This window comes from Lissotriton vulgaris, chromosome 7, assembly GCF_964263255.1.
Source record: "Lissotriton vulgaris chromosome 7, aLisVul1.2, whole genome shotgun sequence".
NCBI classification, from domain to species: domain Eukaryota; kingdom Metazoa; phylum Chordata; class Amphibia; order Caudata; family Salamandridae; genus Lissotriton; species Lissotriton vulgaris.
In genome coordinates, this window is record NC_141695.1 from 830,955,490 (window position 1) to 830,973,965 (window position 18,476).

The following is an 18,476-nucleotide window of genomic DNA, read 5'->3' on the forward strand; positions in this document are numbered from 1 at the left end:
TATGTGCTAAGTAATACCCCCACCAAACCATATAGACACTCATACTGATACTAATAAAAATATCAAATAACCCATATACATACGCATGTAGCTACTTATCAACACATGTAGTCACTTATACACAAAGTGAAACACTAATATATGTATTTAAATATTTAAACATAACTCACTAATATTTATTTTTCAGAAAGACACATATTCACTGGATGGTGTCATCAGTGATGTCATGAGTGATGTCACTGACCATGTCATGAGTGATGTAATATGTGATGTCATCAGCAGTGCATTGCACGCGCAAGTTATAGTGAGTCCGACTAACTATAACGTGGGAATTTCAATGGTTTTATATCAGTAAAATTTCCAGCTAACTATAACTGGTGTGAAACCTATGGTTTTTTCAGTGAATATATATATATATATATATATATATATATATATATATATATATATATATAATTTTTTTATATGTGTGTAGATAGATAGATAGATAGATAGATGATAGATAGAGAGATAGAGAGATAGAGAGATAGATAGAGAGATAGAGAGATAGATAGATAGATAGATAGATAGATAGATAGACAGATAGATAGATAGATAGATAGATAGATAGATAGATAGATAGATAGATAGATAGATAGATAGATAGATAGATAGATAGATAGATAGATAGATAGATAGATAGATAGATAGATAGATATACTGTACGCTGCGGTAAGTTGGCTGCATGGACCCTCCTCCCTGACCCTTGTTAGGCCCTGGGTACCTCAACCCTCAAGGCTACTCTTTTAAAGGGAGGGGAGAGGCACACATGCCCCCCTACCCAGGTCGATTTTGGTCTCGGGGAACCCATTCCCAGGACCCAGAGTTTTTTTGACAGGGAGAGGGGCACACAGCCCCCCTTCCTAAGGTCAATTTTGGCCCCAGGGAACCCATCCCCTGGGGCATAGCCTTCTTTTGAAGTGGAGAGGGTGCACACATCTCCAGGGGCCTGGCATTCTTTGAGGGGGGCACACGGCCCACTTCTTTGCACCCATTTTGTCCCCGGGACCCCATAGCCCAGAGCCCTGATACTTAAAGGTAGGTGTCCTGGTGTTCACCCAGGGCACCCACCATACTCTTGCTAGAGACTGCGGTGGGAACCATAAGGTCTCCGCAGCCCCAACCAGCTCCCCACATGCAGCAGGAGCTGGCATTGCTCCCATCCACAGTGGGCAGCACCTAATGCTGACCCTCCGGGTGGGAGCAATATTTTGCTCTGTTTCTCTTTCCTTATCACTGTGGGCAGGGTAACAGATCAAAAGTCCACTCCCAGCAGTTGAGAGCATTTTCAAAGCAGCCACCTGCTGGGAGCAGACTTGGTATTCGCTGCCCCTTGGCGGGAGATTCAAATATGCTCCCAACAAGCGAGAGCAAACACTGGTTTCCATGCCCGTGCAGGCAGGGAAACTTTTATATCCCAGGGTTGGGCTCCCCGGGACATAGCATCTGAGTCTGAGCTGACCCCAGGTGGTGGGGTCCCCGGGGCCATTAATGGCTTAGGGAGAAGGGCGGTGCTGTGTGTGTGTGTGTATATATATATATATATATATTCCAGCAAACAAGTTCGCTTAGGACCCCTGCCGCTTTCAGTGGCGGGCCTCGGACGGGATAGCGAATTTTCACAAATCCAACCATTCACTCCTCTTTTGGAAAAGATTATCCGGGCCACTTGAAGTTTTCAAAGCGTGTTTATTAAGAAAAGCTTCGCTCGACGCGTTTCGCAGGTAAACACCCGCTTTCTCACGACCTCCCGAAGAAGGGAGAGACCCGAAACGCGTCCGGATGTGCAGCCCGATGCTGAATTTACTGGCGAGAGCTATTGTTGACCTAATAAAAGCCTATGGGGAAAAGCTCTTGTGTGCCTGAGTGCCTCTCGTTTGTTGGACATCCCCACGAGCATGAATGTTAAGCGGCCGTCCTGCCGCTGAGGGGCACCACTTCGAAAACTAAAAGGCCACGAAGTCACGAAGTAAGTGGCTCCACTGTGGGGCACATAAGGAGGACTTTACAATGTGCTGTCTCCGGGGCTCATTGGAAGCCAAAAATGCATTGATTATTGGGCACCGTTTTAAGAAGGACTTCATCATCCATGATGCAACGCATAGACTCATAACTGAGCAGCCAATCATGGCGTGCGATCGAGCATAACAGAGAAGGATGGACTGCAATTCCGCTGAAGAAGGGAGAGACCTGAAACGCGTCCGGATGTGCAGCCCGATGCTGAATTTACTGGCGAGAGCTATTGTTGACCTAATAAAAGCCTATGGGGAAAAGCTCTTGTGTGCCTGAGTGCCTCTCGTTTGTTGGACATCCCCACGAGCATGAATATATATATATATATATATATATATATATATATATATATATATATTTATATTTAAAATATCTTAAGAGTTATTTGTTTTATTTTCTTCCTCCTGTGATGCTGTTCTTAATGTGTGGCCTATATAAAGGAAAGAATCCTACCAATGCTACCGTTATTTACTTTTCTGAAGTGATAAAAAACTTTGGCCAGTTTTCACTAACACAACACACTGATAATGCTTGGGCAGGGCCAGTCTAAGTTCCCATTCTACAAAGAGCGACAACGATGGGTTTCTTGTGGCAGCGCTAGTCAAACATACTGTCACTGTACAAGTGTTCCAGCTGTCCTGACTCCTGCCTGCTCTAAATCTACTGAGGTAACCACAGTAGGTTGAACTTTCTAATATATTTAGAGGCAATAGAGGGATCTTAAGACACAGAAGGCCACACTTTGGAGCAACAGTGCCTGTGCAATTATTCTCTCCGAACAACACCAAATTCTCTTTTTTGGTTACATGAGTAAATAGAAATGGATTATAGCGCTGCTGTAACCATTTGGGTTCCCAAGAGATAATATAGTGGGTTAATGCACCTGCTGCTGAGGTAATTTCTACAATCTGTGGCTTCAGAAGTTCAAATCGTGCTACTCAGCATTTCCAGCAGGAGTAGAACATCAAGTGCTGTAAAATTACTTTTATGTCCTGCCATCAAAACAATAGTTTTGAGCTGCTAGGTGTCCACGAACTGGGTAAATAACAAACGTATTTGAGCTTCCAATAAATGAATGAGTTATTTTGGAGCATGCTGAAAGGTAGAGTGCATACCTCATTTAGACCACTAAATTTTATTATCTGTCGATTAACCCGCAGATGTGGATGTGTTGCTGTCCTTTCATCAACATTCTTGAAAAACCCAGGGCCGCAGTTTTCACAGCTGCAGCACTAATGCATACCGAACACGATCAGAAACTCTAGAATCTTGACTAGAGGAAATGGGGCCGGGGTACAGAGATGAGAAATGGAGAATGATTAGAGAAGAACATGAGAATTGGAGTAAAAAAATGAAAAGGAAGGATGAGAAAAGAATGGTAAGGAAAGAGGTGAGTGAAATAAGAATCAAGTAGTGAGTGTAAGAGAACCTAAGAAGCATTACAGATGGTTAATTAGAGAGGAGCGGAGATAGAGTATGCAATGGAGATGGTGTGAGGGGGATGAGAGAAGAGTCTGAGGAAGAAGGTGCCCCTGGCGTAAGTGAATGATGAGCAAAGTAGGTGATAGGAGTAGGACAATGGATCAGCATGTAGTAAGAGGGCGAGGTTGCGAGATGAGTAGAGGGAGAGGAGTAGGGAAAGGTGAATGCTATATCCTATACTTCCCAGTCCTGGCTGCTCAGGCTGTGATGTAATAGAATGTTCATGAGTGCATGGTTTGGATGAGTGGTCAGTTGGAGTGAGTGGGGCTGAGCAGCAGGATGCTGTTCCCGGTGGGGCTTGTACCATCTTACCTGTAACTGAATAAACTACATAATCTACAATATGGGCTACTGGACTAATTACCTACAAGGACCCTACTTTGTTTACAAAAGTGGCAACGATTTTGAAAGAACTAAGCATGCAGAGATAAGAAAATAACCAAGAAACTAAAACGAAGATTGCCAGACTCTGTAAGGAAGCCTGAAACTAAGCCTGAGTAATGTGTGGAAGCCCCACCGGTGTCTTATACAACAGACAGCCTACAAAGGTATGTTTTTGGCATGTGACTTTATAAGGTTTGAAATCTGCCAGATAGCAGTGAGCCTACATGCTTGAAGATCAGAAGATTTTTAGTATCACCTGATGCCGAAACCTGCCTACCGACAGACTATTGAGCTTTGCGTGTTTGACCTGTCTGATAACGATCTGAAGTCCTCCGGAAATATGTGAGGGAGGCACGTTATGGATCGTGTTGTGGACTGCTTTTTACATACAGTAAACTGGCAGTGTTAGTTTGTCAGAATATGGTTTATATCTTGATACTGCACTTCGTGATCAGTTGGTCTTCAACTGTTATAACAAAAAGATTCAGGAACGCATTTTAACTTGCAAGAACCCTACGCTAGATGAAGTTATGGTCATCGCCAAAAGTATTGAATGTTTTGTCTCCTCATCGAAAATTTTGGCAGAATCCTCAACAACAGCTGCTACCAATAATGTCATGTCTTTAACTTCATATGACCCTAATGAATGCAATGTTAATGCAGTCAATACTCGTGTTAAGGATAGGAAATTTGTTGATCGAAAACCTAATATTTTTTGTTACAGGTGCGGTTCAAAATTTCATGTAGGTAATAACGCTAACTGCCCAGCTCAAGGAAAAAGATGTAACAATTGTAAAAAGATTGGTCATTTTTTCACTATTTGTAAAGCACCTAAAGATAAAAGTAAGGTTAAATTAGTTTACACTGAAGATAACATTTGTGAAGCTCTTAATGTAGCTGCTTTATCTATCGAAATCAATTCATTATATAGTAACAATGTGAAAGGACCTAATTGTAGAGTGCTAATTGGTCCCATTGCTATTGATGTTATGGCAGATTCGGGTTCGCCAATTACCATTTTGGATGAGAAAACATTTAATAATTTATGGCCTAACACAAAGGTATTGTCAACAGATGTTAATTCTAAAGCATTTGGAGGGCACGACATCATTATGCTTGGATATTTCAATAATATTATTGATTTCAAGAATAGAATTATTCACACTAAAATTTACGTAGCTGTAAATGGTAGAGACATTTTAGGTTGGTGTGACCAAGCTAGTTTAGGCATAATGCTTAAACCAGGGCACCTTGAACCTGTTGTTCTAGATGATTTTCCTGTTTTAGCAGTTTCTGACAGCATAACAAATGATCCTACTTTAAACATGCTGTTTAACGAGTACAAAAGTGTGTTCAGTGAGGATGTTGGTGTTGTTATAAATTTTGAACACACAATTAAGTTAAAAGATAAAGTAACTCCTGTAGTTCAAAAAGTACGTCCTGTACCTCTTTCAGTTAGAGACGATCTAAAAAAAATCTTGATATTTTGTGTTCTCAAGGTATTATATGTCCTATTGAGTCTTCGGAGTGGGTTTCGGCTGCCGTAGTAGCTCGAAAACATTCAGGCGATATTCGTCTGTGCGCAGACTTAAGAGTTCTAATCGTAACATTGTTGTTGATGCCCATCCACTTCCAAAAATTCATGATATGTTAGCGAAATTAGGCCTTAGTAAATTATTTTCCAAAATTGTTTTACGCTCGGCATATTATCAGATTCCTTTGTCAGCTAAATGTAAATGTGCTTGTACCCAGAGGTCTTGTAGCGCTGTATTCATTCCACTGTGGAACCCTTCCTGGCTTTCATGTGAGATGTCCACACCTGGGCACCCCCAAGGTGAAGCCAGGCATCCAAGCGCTGCTGGGGCCGTTGGGGAGATTAAGCAAACTATTGCCCAGAGTGGGACCCATGATTAGACTAGGCACCGAGGCGAGAATTATCAGGTCCGGGGAGATTGAGTCCAAGAGCCGCCGAGGCGGGAATCGAACTCTGGTCCCGGGCCAGACCTCTGCATCAGAGTCTGCCGCTCTAACCATTGAGCCACGCTTCTCCACAATCTCAACCACTCACTACTTTTGTTACTCCATTTGGAGTTTATATGTACAAAAGACTCCCTTTTGAACTAGCATCTGCTGCTTGTATATTTCAAAGGATAATGGACAAAATGTTTGATGACTGTCCTGGCATTCAGGCTTTTCAAGATGATATTCTTGTTCATTCTGAAAATATAGAACAACACTATATTTTGTTAAAAAAAGTTTTGAATATGGCATGACAGTTATTATTGAAAACATTTACTTTCTTTCTTAAAATGTGGACTATTTAGGCCATAATTTATCGGAATTGGGTATTAAACCTCAAACTGCTTTACTAGATGCCATTAAATGCGCTCCTTCTCCTACTGATAAAGATTCTTTGAGAGCATTTCTTGGTTTAAGCGAATATTACCCTCGCTTTGTTCAGGGACATGCTTTAGTGGTACAACCTCTTAGAAACCTATTAAAAAACATGCTAAATTTGAATGGTCAATAGAAACACAAAATGCTTTTTCGTCTGTCAATGATTTAATTGTTAATGCTCCTGCCATCAAACCCTTTACGTATGGTGTCCAGAGTATTATCACTGTAGATGCAAGCTCAAAAGATCTTGGTGCCGTTATAAGTCAGATTGTTAACGGACAAAAAACTACCATTGCTTTTGCGTCTCGCACTTTAACTTCAGCTGAACTCAATTATAGTACAATTGAGCGTGAAGCTTTAGCGTGCACCTGGTCAGTGGAAAAATTCAAAACGTATATTTGGGAGACAAAGTTTCTGTTATATACGGATCATAAACCTTTAATTTACATGCTTGGCAAAAGTTGCTCAAACAGAGCATCTTCACGCCTCATTAGACTTTTAGCAAGACTTCAAGAATTTAATTTTTACATCAAATATATTCCTGGTGGCAAAAATGTGCGTGCCTACTGTCTGTCATGGATTCCTCTTCCACATATGCAAGAATCATTCAAATCAGAGGATGATTTTGAATGTGTGTACTCTGTTGAACATGTTATACAAAATTATAAGATCAATCAGTATGATTGGATTAGCAATTTTGCAGAGGATGACTGTTAACAAAATGTAAAAAAGTATTTAATTAATGGTTGGCCATAAGATAGAAATGTATCTATGGAAGAAAAAACATTCGCTCTAATTGCTGCAGAATTGCCCTTTTTTAATTACATTTTGCTTCGGCAGGACAAATTTGTTCCTACAAGAGGTATTAGAGACAATGGGCCCGATTCACTGAACTCACTTAAGACATAATCCTAAACTTACTACTTTTGGTATTCACAGAAGTTAGGATTTTGTCTTAAGTTTGTCTTAAGACAGACTTAAGACAGACTTAAGTTAGGATTTTGTCTTAAGTCTGTCTTAAGTCTGTCTTAAGACAAACTTAAGACAAAATCCTAACTTCTGTGAATACCAAAAGTAGTAAGTTTAGGATTTTGTCTTAAGTTAGTTCTGTGAATCGGGCCCACTATTATTATGTTAGCTCATGAAGGGCATCCGGGTACTACCGCCACTATCAATAAAATCAAACAAATGTATTGGTGGCTTGGAATTGATAATAAAGTTAGAATACATGTTGATAAGTGCCCCCAAAGTGCTCAGATAAACATTGGAAAGTTTCTAACTCTCCTCTTTGTCCTGTTCAGTGGTCTAGTGGAGCTTGGAAAAAAAATTGTCTTGATTTTTCAAGACCATTTTCTGCTTTGAATACAGACAAGAAATATTTAATCCTAGCTGTTGACTATTTTTCAAAATGGATATATTTTGCATTTGTTATAAATGCTGATGCTAACTCTGTTGTGTTATAGTTGCAACGTCTATTTTATTCTGAAGGTACTCCTGAGGAGATTGTAATGGATGATGGTTCACATTTTACTGCTCATGATATAGACACATTTTTGAGTAGTTTAGATGTAAAACATATATTAGTCCCATTGTACAGTCCATTCTACAATGGACTTGTTGAGCGCGCTAATCGTTTGCTTAAGGAAGGTGTGCAAACTGCAATTGCAAATGGTTTAAACATTCCTTCTTTCTTAGTCCAGAAAGTTTGGAATTACACTATCACACCGCATAATGCAACTGGAGCTTCTCCTTTTATTTTGTTATGGGGGCACATGCCTTCTTCTAAGCTTAATCCTGCTTGGTCACTTGAAAAATCCACACAAGCTCCAGTGGATTTGAATAAAATCAGGGACCATGTGAAAAGAAAACAAGAAATTTACAAACAAAATTATGACGAACGTATACATGTCTCTGAAAAACCTTTGTATCCTGAAAATTGGGTTATTATCAAAAAACCCATTGAAGGGTCTAAAGGTCAGTCTAAATGTTCTGCTCCTGTTCAAGTTTAAAAGGGTTTCTCACATGGCTGTTTTTCTACAAGACAGAGGTTGGTGGAACAAAAATGCTCTTGTTAAAATAACTAAGAAACAAGCCAGCATTATTCTTGAAAATAAATGCACCCTTATTGTGAGTGACAATTCTGATTCAGATTGGTTTGGTGTTGGTGACAATGTCACTACATCAGACCCAAAATCTCATATTCCTCACTCTGATAATTCTGCTTCTTGTTCTCCTTTACCGTCTGGTGATGGGGATTCCAGGTTTGTTAATTCTCATCAGATTTCAAATTCTTTACAATCTAATAGCGGGGAAGGTGATGGTAGAGGTAGAGTGAATGGAGGAGGAAGAGTCAGATGTGTTCCTATACATTTTCGTGACTATGTCATGGATTAATATATATATTTTTTGTTATCATATTTTATTGGAAATGTTTATTTTTCTTTTGTTTTTAGATTACTCATTGTAACATAGGCTTAGTTTTTCTTCCTTATAGAAAGGGGGATGTGTAGTAAGGTAGTATATAAAATGTGTTATTATTATCAATGCAATGGTTCTTTAAAGTATGGTTGTTTTATTTCTATCTGGTTGGCATCACAATATTCTAGAATGTAAACAGCAGATGTCAGATGACTCTTGGATTTTGCTGTGATCAGTCGTGGGCATACCTTATGGAATAAGGTATGCCCACAACTTGTACTTCATACCAGTTTCCTTGGATTTATTGGATTATTCTGGTATAACATCCTACTACATATGTTTAGCCAACACACATTTTATATGCTAGCAGTTTAAGCTTCTTTTACATACACAAAATCGTTACTCTGTATGCAGCATCAGGAAGGTGAGTCTGATAGAAGAGGGGTGTGAATAGTTCCCAGGGAGATGTGGAAAGAGATGAAGGGAGATGGAGAGATAAGATGATGAAGAAGGGGGTAGGTGATAGTAGAAAAAAAACATAAATACAGAGTAAATCTAGTATGCACAACCATGGCAGCTGGTTGAGTTATTCTGCTCATCCTCCTACAAGACCATCAAGCATGCCCAGACCCAGCTCTGACACCTGGCAAACGCTAGGCAACCCTATTCATCTTCATGACCCACCCATGTTTCTTCATGGCCCTCACAGATCCCAAACCCAGGAGCCGGGCCTCTGTAAAAGTCAACGCCTCCACATGAGTGGATGGCTCAGCAGCCCATGAATGTATATAGACCCATTGGATTAGCACTGTTGGCTTCAAAGCCACTTGCTACCAGCGGCCGACCTTGGCTGGTTATGTACCTGCAGCTTTACCTGTGTCCAGAGCTGGATCCAGGCCCATGCTCCTCTGGCACTCCTCTTCATACTCCTTCCACTTCTTGATGGTCTCTTCCAGCAGCCCCCCGACCAGCACCTGTCACAGCAGCAAAGAAAGGGCAGAGAGGTGGGTACTGATTGGAGCAGGGAATAGACAGACATATATCCCGCTCCACTGCCGGGCCACTCACACTCTTCTGACACACCATGTCCAACCTGCACCCTAATTACATGCCGGATCTGTCAATGCACCTTGGTCCTGCTCTCCAGACCTCTGCTTTTCCACTGCTACTGCATCAGCCTCTTAACAATATAAACATTCACCATTCACACCACTTGCCAAAATCCGAATCTTACCAATGTGGACTCTTATCAGTCACCCAGGGCACATGCATTATTATTGCAAGGCGCAACGCCTATCTGTCAAAACAGAAGTCTGGAAAAATGGTTAGCCTGAACTTTAAGGACTATGGAGCATATTTACAAGCCCCTTGCACCAATTTTGCGTCATTTTTAACTTTGGAAAAATTACGCATAAGTGGCACAAGGTGCTTGTAAATACGCCCCTATGACGGGCACCTCACCTAATATGTCCCTGATTACGAATATAGGCAATATTTATCACACATGGTAAATAATGACACCATGGGGTAGGTTATTTATCGGGTGCAATGAATATCCTCTATTAAGAGTGTTAGGGAAGAACGTGTATTTTGCTGTTTAACACAACAAAATCTGCATGAGACGGTAAATACCACACGGTTTTCCCCCTTTAACATTTTGGCAGGTTTGACATGCTAAAATGTAATGAAGGTTCATTTCAGGGACGGCTCCTCCATAAGGGCAGAGGAGCTTCACCCCACTGGCAGCAGAAGATGATAAAAAGCATTGTCATTATTGATTTACTAGCAGCCCGTTCCGACGTTGTCCGGGTAGGCTTTTCGAGAGTACTGACCAGCATCGCCACTTCTCCCCCACCAGCGTGCACTTCTGAAGTGCCTGTCCGAACCCATACTTTACTGAGGCTCGCTGAAGTGGCTCAGCACCCCTGCCCGCCCTGTTGTTCTGACCCTGCAGGTGTTGGCGAAGTGCAGTTGGAGTGTACCGCACTGTCTGAAGGAGGGCTCACTTGACTGTTGATGTGGCGATCCTGCGGCGGGTGGGGGTGTTATCGTTTTGGGGAGATAGTGCCATGCGACAGTCAGAGGATGCCAGATCCTAAGGTGGCGGGGTGCACATTTTACTGGAATCTGAGACATTCCCCCGGATAATGTGAAGAGGTGCAAGCTGAGGTGGGGCGCGCCGGGGTCTACATGTCTGAGACCCCCCCCCCCAGCTAAGACTGAGAAGCAAATGGCACCGTTTGCACTCACCGCCCGCTGTATTTACACGTTCAGCGCGAAAGAGCGTTTTGCTAATACGGTCAAGTGTGATTCCTTACACGCCGTCAAACATGTAAAGTGTTAATCTATACTACTTACTCACAATATTTGCATTGTGCGATGGCTCCTCCCCGCGCTGGGCACTCCATCAGCTGTGCACTTCTGCATGTCGGGTGTCAGTCCCTTGCTCGTTCCAGCGCTCCTGTCCGACACCGAACGCCGGGTTTACGTAACGCGACGCCCACACGCCATTGCGCCTCTCGCAAGCGTTGTGACGCGGAACGCCACGCGTCTAATCACTGTATGCGTACACCCATATGGACTACTTTTCCCCTAACGTTCTCCCCCCCCAATGTATATAGTGTGTTGATGTATAGCCTATGTCCTTCTCCTGGACCTCCCCTTTCCAATGCTGTATTGGGTGTTGTGATTGGTGGTGTACTTTTCAAGTTTACCTGGCTCAAAGGACACAGTTCTCTCTTTATAATAGTAGTATAGATTTATCTCTGAATGTCTGTGCTGCTTACGTGGGAGTAGGGGGGTACATGGCAGAGGGGAATGGTATGTCCACTTATAAGTGGGCATGTCATTTTGGCCGGCCGTCTTATTCTGGTCAAACTGACATGCACACTTATGTTTCTCCATCCCAGCTGTGTTGTACATCCAGGTTGGAGAAATGCCACTGGCTCCAATGCATTGTCTGAGTGGAAACGTGGCTGCCCAGATCAATACTAGAAGATGATGGACGGAGTGCTAAAACTTTCCAAATACTCACCCCCAGTCACAGATCTGGGTTAAATCCATCATAATTTTTTAGCTCACTTTGCCATCCATGTTCAAACAAGGCTTTTTGCAAATTAGTCTTGACCATGTGCCTCATGGGAACAGTCCAGCCCGAACTGCTAAGCCACGTCTCCCTGGACCGGACATAAGCAACCTGGGATCGGTTTCGGGATAAAAGCCCTCATCAGCCAGGCTAGCTTGAATCCAGTGGCAAAGTGAGCAAGGGACCCACGTCTGGGCATACCCCACCAACTTAGGGCGAACAAAGCAAACACAAGGAGATGATGGACGGAGTGCTTAAACTTTCCAAACACTCACCCTCAGTCACAGATATGGGTTGAATCCATCATAATTCTTTAGCTCACTTTGCCACCCCAGTTCAGACACAGCTATATGCAAATCAGTCTTGACCCTGTGCCTCATGGGAACAGTCCACCCTGAACTGCCAAACCATGTCTTCCCTGGACCAGACACAAGCAACCTGGGACCGGTTTTGGGATAAAAGCCCTCATCAGCCAGGCTTGACCCTCATCCGGCTAACAATGTTTGACATTGTGTTCTGGAAGTTGGCTCTGGTGGCGTCTGTGTCACCAGTGAGGGAGAGGATGAGCTGTGTGCTGAAGACGTAAGTGATGATGTCAGTTCGTAAATGCAGGCGATGTCTGCGATGGGCGTCATATACATATTGAAGAAGGTGGGGCTGAGGGAGGAGCCCTTGGGGAAGCTGCAGATGATGTTCTAAAATTCAGAGGAAGGAGGCTATCCAGTTGAGAGCATTGTGTTTGATACCTGATGAGGGTGTGGTGGAAGATGGTGTTGAAGGCTGCAGAGAGGTCAAGGAGAATGAGGGCTTCTATTTCCCCCTTTTCAAGGAGGCGTCTGATGTCATCTGTGGCTGTGATCTGGCTGGTCCTGGTGCTGGGGTTGGCTCTGATTCCAGATTGGGAAGCATTGAGAAGGTTGTTGTGTTCGAAGTATTCTGTGAGCTGGTGTTTGATGGCTTTTTTTAAAGACCTTAGCTGGGAAAGGGAATAGCGAGATGGGACTATAGTTCTTAAGTTCGCTGTGGTCAGCAGAGCACTTTTTCAGAAGAAGCTTGACATGTGCGTGCTTCCAGTTTGTGGGAGAAGAGGGTGTCATGATGGATGCATTGAGTACTTCAGTTAGTTGGGTACTGATTTCTTCTCTCCCTAGGTTGTATATGTGGTGAGGGCAGTGGTCCGCGACGGAGCCAAAGTGGATTACCTTCATAATGTTGGAGGTGTCTTGGGTTGAGAGCTTGTTCCGGTCGGAGAGTTTGGGAGTATCAATGACGTCAGTGCGTTTGTGAAGACAGTTGAGGTTGGTGGGCTGGGGGTCGAAGTTACTGTAGGTGTCTTGAAATCTTCTGGTGAAAGAAGTTTGCTAGGGAGTCGCAGAGCTCCTGGGATGGATGAATGTTGTTCTCGGTGGCTGAAGGGCAGGAGAATTCTCTGATGATGGAGAAGAACTCTTTGGCTTGATTTGGGCTAGCCTCAATGTGGTTGGTGAGAGCGCTTTTCTTGGCTTCCCTGAGGTGGCGGTGGTAGTTGCTGAGGGCTGCTCTGATGGTCTTGAGGTCCTGGCGGGAACTAGCTGGCTCTTTTGGTGGGTCCGTCTCTGTGGGAGTCTTTCGGGGGCGAAGGTGTTTGCGGCTGAGGAGATACGATTCAAGAGGTTCTGGGCTTTGAGTTTGAGGCAGTCGTAGGGGGCGGGCACAGTTGCTGTGAGGGCAGGGGTCCAGAGGGGTTCTGTGACTTTGCTCCATTTCCGTCATGAGAGAGATTTGGTGGGTGTGCGCTGGGTGCAGGTGAGGGTGAAGTTGATGATGCTGTGGTCGGTCCAGGTCAGTTCAGTGAACTTGATTCTGTTGCTGGTGGAGAAGATAGGGTCCAGTGTTTTTTCACGCAATGTGTTTGGGGATGGAGAACAATTGAGAGATTCCAAGGTTGTTCAGGTTCTCCAGGAGGGTTGTAGAGTTGGTGTCATTGGGGTCCTCGATTGGAAGTTCAGGTCTCCCAGGAAGATGAAGTATTCGGAGTTGATAGTCAAAGGGGTGATGAAGTCAGAGATGGCATTGCAGAAATTCTTACGGGATCTGGAAGTTGGATAATGGTTTTGCGTCGAGCTTGATCTGGAAGTTGAGATGCTCCATGATGAGTGTGATGTCGTTGTGAGTGGTGGAGCATTGGAGGTTGTCTTTGTGGACAGTGGCAATGCCTCTGCCGTGTCTGCCGAGGAGATCGTGGTATAGCAGCTTATAGTCGGGGCGTCGCAATGGCCTACACTGCAGTGCACTCTGAGAGCCTGGCAGAGATCTGTCAAAGTAGCTCAGTCAATGCGTGCTGTTCCAGAACTAGAAGGTACAAAGAGCTCTGCCAAGACTCCACCTGCCTCTGCCCTCTGTATGCAGTTAACCTTAAACAACAGGGTCATGTGCAGATCACATACCCAATTCCTCACCTACAGGTCTGTGTGTCCACACTTCGGAGCGCAGACTCAGCATCCTGTGCTCATATGACCTTGGTGACCCAACTGTTTGCACTGTTGGTATTAGGCCTAACTGCACTGTCAAGCGCTGCCTGTGGGTGTAGTCTACTTTCTTTCTCAGCTCTAACCCCAAAATAGGCACTCACCTTTTTCATAGATGCTTAGTGCCTGGCACCCTGTCATTCTTAATAAGTTCATCCATTCATGGCTCAGCCCAGACCACTGAGGATGGTGACATGTGGGAGTACATACTTAAAGTGCAAAACTGAAACCACTAGTCCCATGACGCAGAGATGGCGACTCAAAAGTTAGGATTGTGGTGTCAAACATTACATGAGCCAACTTGGCAGAAAAGCCTCTGCAACCATTTGCTATATCCCCAGTGGAACACTTTGATCACAAGTCTATCGCTGCTTCACTATCCATAAACCACTGCTTTCCGTATGAGGCTACAAATTTTCCAGTCTTATTCAGGAATGCCATACTCCTACACAAAAGATTATCCACCATACTCCAGACCTTCTATATAGCCCTGCAACACCACCCTCCCATCTCAAAGAACCTCATCGTTGACACCACTGGCACTAACTGCATCATGACCATCCTGGACTCTAATGTATAGGGGTCAATGGATGTATGTATGCACAATGAAAAGAACTGATCTCCATTTGCAGGTGGGTATCATTATTCACTCCACCGTGGTGCAGGTGGGGGCCAAAGGAAGTAGGACCGGAAGTGGCCATGGTAGTAGGCAATGCAGGGGAAGAGGCAGGCCTGATCAGATTTAAAAGGGGAATGGTGCCAGGGCCGGTCTGGGAACCCAAAGCAGCCCTGGTAAATGTTGTCTGACCAGACCCCACACAGTGCATAGAGAGCACCTCCCTCCAATAAACTTTAGAGGGAAAATGGCAAAAAATTGAGCATTTTGCAACACATTTTTATTATTTATTCAATTGTACTCATTTTTAAAGCATAGTAAAATATGACCTTACAGTGTACCAGGATACTGCAATATTTACTGGGGCTCTCCAATGATTACCTATCTACTTCCCTCCTACAGTGTCTCTCATCCCTCCAAAGCCCGTCTCTCACATGTATTTATTTTGTTTTATAGCACCTCTCATACCAGTTTAGGGTGTCAAAGCACTTTACATGACAAACATGTTTAAATCATTGTATAGAAAATGTTACATAGGACAAGGGGGACTACAGTGTGTGGGATTCACATTTAATCCATACTGGTGGGAATTTTATAAGAGTGCATGGTCTGTGGAAGCACAAACTCAGGATTCAGAATGTAGCACAGTGGTTAGGACTGACATTTCTAATAAGAATGTATTTCTACCCAGAAAAATCTTTTGAGAAAATTTAAGATAGTGAAAGACTCAGCAAAAAACATAACTTTTTAACCTAGCTTACCATGAACTGCACAGCAAAAAGTATCTCTAGGACTAAAGCAATAACCAGCTAAGCTATGTGCATAAAATACTGTTTTGCACACTGCATAGTAGATGCTATTTGCAGCAGGTATATTAATCCTTTGCGCTACCTTAGATTAATCAAAACTGCCACTAAACAAAACTCAGATCTCTCTCCAGCAGGTACATTAATCACTGGAGTGATCTTAGCACTTTTACTGTTGCCTGAAAACTGTTAAGTATACAAGGAACTCTGCAGTGCTTTTAACACTGCTGCATTGGTACAAAACCGGCCCCTAGTAACAAAAGCTCCCCCCTCCTCACCTTTCCAATCTCCTGGGGAAACGCCTGATGCCCGGTAGGTTCAGTCCAGCCTTGGCTGGTGCGCAGTGGCTCCAGAGACGTTTTAAGGAATGGGCAAAGTGGGCCCTAGCCCAAGGCCACAACCTATCAGGAGTCCCTTGGAAAAAGTTTACTCTGTTCTGCAGAGTCTTCCCATATGAACTTGAATAATTCTTAAACAGATTGATTTAAAATGCTGTTATCCTTTAATTTATTTTTAATGTGGATGATGTATAGGAGTCTATTATGGACATTTAGCAAGGAAATGTTTGTTTTCCAACACAATGCAACAGCTATAAAAAGTTTGTTTTAGAACAAAACAGGACCTCACATATGGGAAATGGGAGTGGGGGTCACAAAGATTATTTGGAATAATATTAGTGAGCTGCTGCAGTATTATAATGTTGAAAACGCACGCCACTACTCCTGAATATTAGATGCAAATACATTTAGAATTTGGACCAGTTGACAAAAGGGGGGGACAGTATTATCACAATGACTATGACATGGATAAGGTGACAGGGATGTCTCACAGTTAGGACAGCCAGGGACAGGGTGAGGGACCAGTTCAGATGCCTGTAGATCAGTGTAGTCCTTAGGTTACTGCAGATTTGCATGGCTCCGCTAAGGAATTTTTGGTAGATACAGGTGAAATGAAAAGCACTATTTCTCATTCATTGGTCCCCAGGGCAGCGCTGTCTGGCCATGATAATGTTTCGGTAGGATTTTCTGGTGTACCGGTTGTGACCCCCATTTCCAAACCTCTTACATTGACTATAGGTCCTTTTACTGTGGATTCACCATTTTTGTTGACATCTAATTGCAGAGAAAATTGGATGGGCTTATATTTATTAAAGAAGTTGCATGCTACCATTTATTGTTCCCGGGAAGGTGTTTACATGATAATAGGCCCGAATGTGGTTAGCACTAGGCAGTGTCTGTCTAAAGATGCGACCCTCCCTGTTGAATTCAAGGACGTGCCGCCCACGGTGTGGGCTACGGGTGACATAGACGTAGGACTATTGCAGATACCCCCAGTTTCCATCAAAATTAAAGACATTTATTTTTGATGCCATTTTGCCTCATATTCTATATGTACTGTAATGTAAAGTTGTATGCCTTGTTTGCTATATGGTTATATATATATACCGAATAAAGCATTTTTTTATTGAATTTGTCTCATATTACTCAGTACAAGATACTGCAAGCAGGGGAGCGAGCCTTGCTGCAAATTATACAAGACTTGATTAAGTCAAGGGTTGTCGAAGAGACAACTGCGAATGTGTGTAATAGCCCTATTCTTCCCATTCCCAGAGGGCACCTTCTGGCTCCTCTGATGATCATCCAGATGTTTATCGTTTTGTGATTGACTTGTGTTAAATTAATAAAATCTTAGTTACTCAGTTCTCTGTGTTCCCAGACATTACTGCCCTTTTGACGATGATTTCTTCTACGGCTAAATTCTTCTCGGTCATTGATCTAAAACATGCATTCTTCAGTATTCCGATTGATCCAGATAGCAGGTACTTGTTCGGTTTTACAGTAGCTGGTAGAAGCTTTAGATTCTTTCGAGCTCCTCAGGGATATACTGAGAGCCCTAGTATATATAGTCAGGCTTTAAAAGCCCAATTGGACTCCCTCATGCCTCCCTCAGGTAATGTATTGCTTCAATATGTAGATGAGCTTCTCATCGCTTCTGACACTGAAAATGGTTGCAAAGACATTACAGATAATTTGTTGTTTCATTTGGCACACCACGGAAATAAAGTGTCCCTTTCCAAATTTCAATATTGTTGACAAAAAGTCACCTACTTAGGTCACCCACTGTCGAAGGAGGGTAGGAGATTGACCCCTGAACGCATCAGTACGATTGTTAAAATGCCTATCCCTAAAACTCAGAGGGAAGTATGCAATTTTATTGGAATTACTTCCTATTGTCGCCAATGGATCCCTAACTACTTGTTACTAACAAATCCCCTGCTTGCATTAACCACTAAAGATGTGCATGATCCCTTACCTTGGACGCTTGAATGTCAGCAGTCTTTTGAGCAATTAAAAGTTGGCTTTGCTCTGCCCCTGTGTTTGGTACGCCTGATTGTGCACAGCCATTCGTGCTGTATGTACACGATAAGGCTGGCTGTGCACTTTCAGTCTTAACACAGGCCTTTTGAGGTAAGCAATGGCCGTGTACTTATTTTTATGCTCTTCTTGACCCTGTCACAAGAGCCCTCCCGAGCTGTCGGAGAGCGGTTGCAGCTGAGGCTGTCTCTATAAGGCGATCGGCTGGGCTCGTACTAGATACTGAACTCACCGTCATAGTCCCCCATACTGTAGATACCCTTTTGAATAAGACCAAAGCACAGCACCTCACCAGTGCATGTCTTACCGTTTATGAGCTAACTCTTTTTGCACCACATGTCACAATTAAAAGAT

The 18,476-nt window shown here is 43.2% G+C and overlaps 1 protein-coding gene across 4 annotated transcripts in view; it reads right to left on the reverse strand.

Annotated features, from left to right (window-relative positions):
* The window catches only part of LOC147702493 (glucagon-like peptide 1 receptor), a 461,965-nt gene that overhangs the window by 418,263 nt on the left and 25,226 nt on the right, over nt 1-18,476 (reverse strand). For 2 of the 4 annotated variants that reach the window (XM_086928799.1, XM_086928795.1), the window contains exon 2: nt 9,596-9,707. In XM_086928799.1, coding sequence (XP_086784925.1) covers nt 9,596-9,707 — 112 coding nt within the window. The remainder of the gene's footprint in view (nt 1-9,595; nt 9,708-18,476) is intronic. The other 2 variants (XM_086928798.1, XM_086928797.1) reach the window with 1 other exon arrangement.